General features: G+C 40.2%; 1 protein-coding gene across 2 annotated transcripts in view; it reads right to left on the bottom strand.

Annotated features, from left to right (window-relative positions):
* Positions 1-8,933, bottom strand: part of MLX (MAX dimerization protein MLX) — a 10,721-nt gene extending 1,788 nt beyond the window's left edge. The window contains exons 1-7 of one of the 2 annotated variants that reach the window (XM_015831514.1): positions 8,738-8,933; positions 7,351-7,387; positions 6,700-6,789; positions 3,688-3,794; positions 3,408-3,507; positions 2,630-2,729; positions 2,037-2,238 (exon numbers count right to left, since the gene is read on the bottom strand). In XM_015831514.1, the coding sequence (XP_015687000.1) occupies positions 2,037-2,238; positions 2,630-2,729; positions 3,408-3,507; positions 3,688-3,794; positions 6,700-6,789; positions 7,351-7,387; positions 8,738-8,821 (720 nt within the window). In that variant the 5' untranslated portion in view covers positions 8,822-8,933. The remainder of the gene's footprint in view (positions 1-2,036; positions 2,239-2,629; positions 2,730-3,407; positions 3,508-3,687; positions 3,795-6,699; positions 6,790-7,350; positions 7,388-8,737) is intronic. The other variant, XM_015831516.1, reaches the window with a different exon arrangement.
* Between the last annotated feature and the right edge of the window lie 9 nt (positions 8,934-8,942).

The following is an 8,942-nucleotide window of genomic DNA, read 5'->3' as shown; positions in this document are numbered from 1 at the left end:
CACACACACACACACACACACACACACACACACACACACACACACACACACACACACACACACACACACACACACGGGAAGATGGTGTGCAGGCAGGTGAGAGAGCAAACTTGCAGATTAGCTTTGTGGTCTATTCTTGCCTCCTCCCCTCCCTAAAATCCAGGCAATAATAGAACTCTTTGGATTGAATGGGAAGTTAAGCAGAATTGGTGAGAGTTGAAATTAAAAGGCCAAGTCAACTCCCCCCCCAATTATTTTGTCGGAGACAAAAATACTTCCCTTCATCTGCTCTTTTATAATTTAATCCAGCCTTATCCAAACTTATATATTTTGGGTGTCATAAACCACATTCCCATCATCCTGTGGCTATGCTGGCTAGAAATGCAATGCCTTATTTTCTCTGCGGTGTGCGCCTAGGAGGCAGTAGGTCTGTGGGATTTAGATGTATTTAAAAATGTGTTTCTTCTGCCTAATTTATTAAATCAACATCTAATTTGAAATTAAAAGTTTCTGAGAAATCCAGGGTGGTTTACAAGAAAACTCTCAAAGACATCTATTGTAAAGCATCACTAGCACTGCTTAAAACAATATTAAAAGTGTGTATTTTAAGAAAGAAAAATATTAGTAGTAATTTACTTAGTGCTGTATGACCATAAAATGTGGTGTTGTTCTACATATTTCTGGCTGAACAGTGTTTGGAGGTGCCTCTAAATGGGTGAGGGATGCACTGTTCATATTTTCCTTGGGAGAATATTCTACAATGGGGGTGCTGTCTCTGAGAAGGCTCTGCTTGTGGCCACTGTTCTATAAACCAAACCAGGGGGACCATCTGGTCTAAATGGATGGTAAACATAGATGATTAGGGCTGGAGGCTAAAACATATGACAAATATTTGTGGGAATTGGGTATGTCTAGCTTAGTGAAAAGGACTAGGGGTGGTGACATGATAGCAGTGTTCCAACTCTTCCAACTCTTATTCTTTGAGAGAAGTGCTGCCAACCTCTCCCCCTCCCCTCGTCCCTTCCTGGGTACAGAGAAGGAGGGAGGGAAGGAGGGGAGGGAAACAGGAAGAAAGTAATAGAAGGAAAGGAGATGGGAATGAAAAGGAGGGAGGCAGGGAAGAAAGGGAGGGAGAGAGGAAGGAAAGGAAGAAAGAAAGGAGAGGAGGGAGGGAGGGGATCGGAATAAGAGGGAGGGTCTGAGGGAAGTCCCGCCTTAGCAGTTGGCCACCCGCAGCCTTGTTGCCCTTTTGCCATCCCCTGGTGGTCTCCCATCCTATTGCTGAGGATGCTTTGGCTACAAAGCCAGGTTTCCTCGCATGGAAAGGGAGTGGGCTTCCCTCTGACCCACGCACTTTGTCCTCCTGCACCCACCATGAGCAACCTGACCAAGGAGAGTGAGCACAACAGCAGCAGCCTTGAGGAGGAGGTAAGTGCAGCTGGGCTAGGCAGGGCTGTGGGGTTCTGATGCTGTGGGAGCTCAAGGACTGGGCTGGGCGCTTGACCTCATGCACAGCCTGAGGCTCAGTGAGGCTCCTCCAGTGGACCATGCCTGGCGCTCGCCCCGGTCCCACCCACCCTTCCCCAGTCTCGGATGCGCCCCAGTCCTGCGGAGGCCCGCACAAGTGCCCCTGGCATGAGTGACATCAAGCTGGCCACGCCCACCAAATAGGCCACGCCTGTGTCAGCCACATCTCACCCAGTAGGCCACGCCCATGCCAGCCACACCCACGTGGCCCCCCAATGGCAACCATGATGCTGATGCGGCCCTCAATGAAATTGAGTTTAACACCCCTGTCCTAAGCAATGCTAAGAGTACTTTTCTGTGAAAAACATGATCATCTGTCACTGTTAGGCTGTTTATTCAGCACAAAAGCCAGCCAGAGAAGCTGACTATTATTATTTAAGGGACAGCAATGGATATCCACATTATTTTTTATATGATTATCTCTGAATCCAGGAAAGCTTCAACAAGCAAATCAAGTATATTTTTCCTACATGTGATATTGGCCATATGTTCTTATGTTCTGGAATTACCTGTGGCTTACAGTGCTCTTCTATCCAGCTGAAAACACAAGCTGAGAGCTCCTGAAAGCTTGTCACAGAGATTGAGGCATTAAAGGACTGGAACAAGGAGTCCATGATACCCTGGAAAACATTGAACTTCACTTGGTCAGAGATCTGATTCTTTCCTTCACTGGGATTGTCCTGATGAGCTTTAACAATGTCTTCATAGTTTCTGAAATGCATATATGTGATTAGTTAACTTAGCAGGAAACGTGGAATAATTATATCTGGAATAATAAATTGATAATCATTTTGCAGAGTAAACATTTCTCAAGGACAGGATGGAAGAGCTGGAACAATAAATAATGACCACAAAACGTATACAAAGACAGAATGGAATTTACTGTTGAACTAAAAGTGTCTGTCTGTCTCCTCCTCCTCTCTGGAGGCATACATATTCAAGATAACATATGTAACATTCCTTCCTATTTTTCCTGAAAACCACAGCTGTGACTGAGCTAAGAAAGTCACCCTGTCACCATCTATGGCTGAAGGTAATTAAAACATAGGTCTTCCTGCTCTTAGTCTAATATCACATCAATATACAAATGCACAAGACTTACACTTTCATGATTTTTAAGGCCAGCACATCTTTCCGGAGAGTGGATACCTCTTCCTCTTGCTTCTTTTTTTCTTTGTGCAAAAATTGAATATAATCAATGGCTGGGTAGCAGAGAAATCAACAATTTAGAAAGGAATCATTAAGTCTTTTCAAAGCCTAACAGCCAACACTTGGCTAGTCAGATATTTCTAAGCTCTGTTACATTAAAGTTGCCATTCCATTTCCTAAAATGAAGACAGAGTTAAGTAGATTCACAAACACTAAGACTAATATGTTGTTGGAAAACCATGTTAATGTACGATGGCAAAAAACTAGTTATGCTTTTTATAACTTTTTTTTGTTAAAGACAAATTTTAGTTAAAAAGCATAAGCCTTCATCAGCTATAGGTCACTATCAAATGCACAGAGTGGCTACACTGACAAAAGATTTAAACTGGAATTAAACAACTGCTAGCTCAATAATAGTCTATTTGGAAATCAGACACATTTCCAAATCTGTCTCTTATAATCTGAGTAGCCCCTCCTTCCCCGTTCTATTTCTGCAACAATCTAGCCACTATATATCTCCCATAAATTTACATCTTTTAATAAAATATGTTAATCAGAAAAGTGATTATTCTGTTTTGTTCTATTTGTTAGAGTACAGTAGTAAGATTCATATATTTACAGCATTTAATAGTAGTTATATAATGCATACTCTGAAATCTGTACAAATTTCTGGGAATCTTGGTCTTGGACACAGGCCAAGAAACACAGATAATCTTGGGAGCCCTACTCACTCTTCTGCAGCACAATCGCCTTGCTTAGCTTCTGGGAACCTATTGAGAAATCTTGCTGCTGGCATGTGGGTACAATTGCTTGCAAATCATCATAACCTTTCTGTTAGAAAAACAGAAAAGCATTACAACTCACATATCAAATCTGCCATATATGACAAGAAAATTAAATACAAGCAGTAGAACTGGATCAGTAAATCTATCTTCCTTTACCTGTTCTTCCAAAGTGGAAACTGGGTAATAAGGAATTTGAGCATACCTATATGGTTTGTCATGTTCTCACCTTGATAGCATCCCTCCGCTTTTGCTCAGCTTGTGTATGAGCACGGCGACGGCGATCCTTGTATGATTCTTTGTAGGTATCTTGTTGGTAATCAGAGTCTTCATCATCTGTGGCATAAAAAGAATCTTTGTTGGCAAAGCAAGGAAGGGAAGTCATTGTGAGAGCTCCCAATAATTTCCTAATCAAAAAGTTTCAATTTATTGAAAGAAGAGCAAATAGACTATTTAAGAACCATTAACAGCATTGCTTAGCCTCAGATTTATTTTTCAAAGGGAAAGAGGAATGATTTGACCTTAGCTTTATAACATAAGAAAACAGTCCCTAAAAGCCACTTTCATTTCAGCATAGATATTTAAGAAAATAATTCCTTCAGCTTTCAGTTGCAATTGAAAAATTACTTATTTCCCTTAATGCAATATAATGTTTAAGTGAAACGTTAAGTGAAGAACCAAATTGTTTAATAAAAATAATAAACTATTTGGGATACTTAACAGAAAGATTCAAACAGATTCATAAATAATTCTATGTAACTGATGCTAAATAAGGTAGGCATCAGCAATGTATCCATTGGCATCCTGAAAGGAGCCCACAAATCAATGACAGTTAACATAAAAGAAACATTGTTTAAAATGACTAAGATTTTTGGAGAAGCATGTGGAAGACCAGAGAAGATAATCTGATAATAAATGAATAAATTGGTTTGCAACCTATCTAAAACAGAAAAAATGAAACATAATAAAAGGAACCTATCATTTTCAGATGATATTAAATATACTTCACTGGCTATTAATCCTTTAAAAATAACAAAAGTAGAGAATAGGAAAGACCCCCTTTGAATGACTAATACAGTTGGAAGAGCTATTCCATTCTCTACTTGTATTTTCTTTTAGGATGCCAGGATAGGGATACCCAATAGATAATTTGAAAATAATTTTTATTTTTGTTTTTTTTACTTTATTCTGTCTTTAAAAAATCTAGGTAGTGACAAGGGTGATGAACAATAATAAATATGAATTTGTTTAGAAATAAAGGAATACACTAGATAGACAAAACTATTCTATAATTCAGGAAGCAATAGGGAGAAATCAATCAGAGGGTTTATGTGATTGTGGATGAATTGCTGAACTGTTCAGTATCTGCACAATTATTACAATAGCTATAAATTAGGTCAGCGTGTATCAGTAAGAAATTCATGAGATACATCTGCTGAAAATAATTGTGGATGGTGTAGACTTAGTTTTTGCCTACACAAACTTTACAGTGGCAGGAAATGTTTAGAATTATAGAATGTTGGTATAATAGTTAAGAACTGTGATTTCTAAATCTACAGCTAGCAATTTTCACAAAGCAAGGTATATTGGCTTAGGTTTGTCTTGCACACACACAAAAATAGATTTGGCATTGTCACCTGATTGGAAGATATTCCCTACTTACAAGAACCATTGGTAATAAAATAGGAAATTAGATCAACACTCCAGTCATTACCAAGTCATAAGGCTATAGGAATTGATGGGATATCTAAAGAAATATGGCAAGCAACAGAAGAATCGGTCAAGGTTCTAAACAAGTTATACTAGCAAATCCAGAGATCGATGCATAGATTGGAAGAAGTGTACCTAAATACCAATACCAAAGAAAGAATGCTTTATAGAATGCAAATCATTCTATTATCCTCAATTTCACATGGTAGTAAAATAAAATTTAGAATCATCCAATGCAGATTACAGCATTACATGGAAAGGGAAATGCTAGATGTTTAAAGTAACTTCAGAAAAGCCAAGGAAGAAAAACATTATTGTTGGTGTACACTAAATAACTGAGAAAGCCAAAGAATAACTAATAAAAGTCTGCACATGCTTCACTGATAATAAAAAGACTTTGATCATTTCAAGCTGTAAAATGTGCTTAGAAAAAAAAATCGAAACCCATCTCACTATCTTATGTGGAACCTATACACAAGTCAGGAAAGCACATTACAGATAGAACATGACAAAACAAACTGGGCAGCACAAGCCTCCCCTGCCACCTCCTTCCGCCAGCCCTCCGTTACCGCCACTGTGGAGAACAGGGAAGGGAACGGCTCTGCGCAGCGATGCAGAGCAGAGCACATGCTTGCCGCCCTGCATCGCCCCGTGTCTCCCTTCTCCGTTCTGGAAATGGCAGCTCCGTTTCCTGCCGCTTCTCCCAGCGCTGCTATAGAGCTTGGCACACCATTGCCCAGCTCCTCCCTCTTCCCGAGAAGTTGGAAGGTCTGACTGAACTTTTTTTAGTCTCACAAACTCCGTTTCCCTGCAGCAGGAGAGAAACGTGCCGGAGCTGGAAAGCAGGTTAGTGTTCCCCTCCCCATTCTCCGTTCTCTCCAGTAGCGGCGACGGAAGGCTGGCGGAAGGAGGCAGCAGGGGAGTCTTGCGCTGCCAGGTCATGGCGCAAGCCACAGGAGAGTTGGTGGAGGAGGCAGCTGCTGCCGGGCAGATGATCTGTGGGGTGAAGCGCAAAGAAAGCCCCTCCAGCAGCGCACAGCAGCAGCAGAGCATCCTGCCTGGCTCCAAAATGGCAGAGGGCGACCAGGCCTACCCCCCCCCCCATCCTCCATACAGTAGCATGGCAGTCCAGCTCGGGAGGGGAGTGAAAGGGAGCAAGGAATGGCCTGGCTGGGGGGGGAGCCTGAAGGAAGCGGGTGCGGGGCGTGCGGGACAGCTCCACCCCCTTCCCCATCTGCCTTGCCTCGTGGCGGCAGCAGCGCGATATGCTGCGCAGCCTCCTGCTGCAAGCAGCCGCAGAAGTGGCCTGCAGCCATGCAGGCTCCTGCTGGATGGGGCTGTTGGTGCCGCCACCACAAGGCGAGGTAGGTGTCACCGAAAATATAAGACATTGCCCGACCTAATGCCTCTTTTGGAGGCAAAAATAATATAAGACCAAGTCTTACTTTCGGGGAAACACTGTAAGACAGAGGTACATTTCATTACATATTTAGAGTGAGTTTTACTGAGAGGAAAGGAAGCAATTCATTACCTGTATTTGGTACTGAAGAGGCACTGGTAGAACCAATACTATTAGCTCTTGATACAATCATCACTTTTTTTCTGTTTTCCACAAAGAGTGCTAGAAGATAAGCAAAAGTATTCATAACTCAAACTAATTTAGTAATTAATAATTTAGTAATTTAAATACCCTTTGCAGTTATATACCCTTTGCAGTTATTATATCTTTTAAAAATGGATACTACTGCTTATATTTAAAGCAAGGTTTTTAATAGGTATTAATTGCAATTATGCAATACAAAAGAATAATTTGTTTAGTCAGCAAGTACTCAATATCAGTGAATGGCATTATCATTTGCAAAATTAGCTCATTTTTCCTTTCTTCCTCCCCCCCTTTGCTGCAATTGGTTCTCTGTCATTTTGATTTAAAGGCAAGGACACTATTCCTTCCCTATTCATTCACTGTTTTATTAGGAATTCATTCAAAGCACAATATGAAATTAGCAAAGACTATGCGCTTCTTGAATATTGCTCATGTGAAAGAACTTTGGGGAAATAAGAAATGGCAGCAACCACAGATAATGCCTAACTACTAAACTAAAATTTGTGAATTCCCTAGTATGAATTCTTCATAGAAGAACTGCACCAGAGTAAGAAAATGATAAAGGGATAAAAAACTTACCAGAATCCAACCCGTTGTCATTATAAGAAATATCAACCTGTTGAATTATGTTACAAAGGGAAAATGTAAGAGATCATTTTTCCATTGTTCAACTTTGATAACTCAGATTGCGTGTTGTATTAAATACATTTCCCTAAGCATCTCTTAAAGCTCCATGGGGACTACATGAAGAGCTATGTTCAATGGATCTACTATTATCTCACACTGAATAAGTAAGTGCTGCCTATAAACACACAAAGAAACAGTCCAATTTGTATCATCAGTTTTTGGGCTGTTTCTGAGCAACAAACTAAGGCATGTTTTTACAATACTAAGCCAACATTTCCTATACTTTCCTCCAGAAAAAAATATCACTGTGGAAAAAGTTAAATTATAATGCAAGGATATAGTCCCCTAAAATGCTTCAGTCTTACCCTTGCACAATTTGTTGCAATAGAGAAACAAGACAGGAAGCAATGACATGTTGCAACATTAAAAGTTATAAAGTTCAAACTCTGGATATGAGGGAAACAATAATTTGCCTCAAAAATATAGTAATATAAATTACATAGTTGGTCATTCTTCTGTTCTATCCAGCATGCTAGTGATAATAATACTTAATAAAGTGCAATCAATAAAGTCTCAAATAAAAAGTTCATTTTTAATAAAGAGTTTTGAGCCTGCCAATCATACTATATTTCCCCTATAATTTTAAGGTGGGAAGTTAATGTTGTTTCTCATCTTCATTTCTGTTTTATGTAGGATAATTTGCAATGAGATAAGAGGCAGCAAATTTACTAGCTCATCTATAAACATCATCATCCGCACCTTAATCATCATGATAGAAAAAGCTACCGCTATCAAAGGAGCAACAATCTTATTCATTCTAGGAGTAACTTCTTTAGAATCTTAAAGTGTCCAGTTATTAGTTTTATTATGCTATCTATGCAACAAACCAAATTTAACGAATCTGGGCATGAAATATCCCTGAGAAATCAGTGGCTATGTTTACACAACATATTACCCCATGGCTTATTAAACATCGTGTACCCAATTAATCCAGTTGAGAGTTTGCACAACAGCGCGCAATGACACCGGCTCCATTTACTCATTGAACCAAACTAATTTATCAGCTATTTTCAGCCTAGCCTAGCATATTGCACGAACCCAGCCTAAATATCACTCCCATCACAGTTACAGGCAACAAAAAGATAGAGTAGTCAAAACAGACTACTTTCTACGGTTACTCAACACGGCAAGAAAAAGCAATCTTCCTATGTTCAGAGAAGTTCGCTACACTACTACTTTATAATACTGGATCCCAGCAAACAACTAAAATCTCTCCTAAAAATACTCTCTGCTCTGACAGCTGATTCTGTCCCTCGCTTTTTCTATTCGTATCGCTCACTTTTCCTCCCCAAGGAGATTCCGAAGAAACACTCGACGGCTCCGCCATCTTTTCCCCTACCTTTGGCACATGCTCACGTATCATCTCCAGAACGGCCAATCAAGCTCGGGGAGCACACTTCCGGGAAGAAGGAGCTTGGATTGGAAGGGATGCTGGGAGAAGTAGTTTCTTTGGTCTCTAATTAAGTCTCTTCTGCGTCCCGAAT

This window comes from Protobothrops mucrosquamatus, unplaced genomic scaffold (genome assembly GCF_001527695.2).
Source record: "Protobothrops mucrosquamatus isolate PMUCROS unplaced genomic scaffold, P.Mucros_1.0 scaffold_257, whole genome shotgun sequence".
In the NCBI taxonomy this organism is placed as follows: domain Eukaryota; kingdom Metazoa; phylum Chordata; class Lepidosauria; order Squamata; family Viperidae; genus Protobothrops; species Protobothrops mucrosquamatus.
The sequence above is the reverse complement of the archived record's forward strand: the minus strand, read 5'-3'. Positions and strand labels throughout refer to the sequence as shown.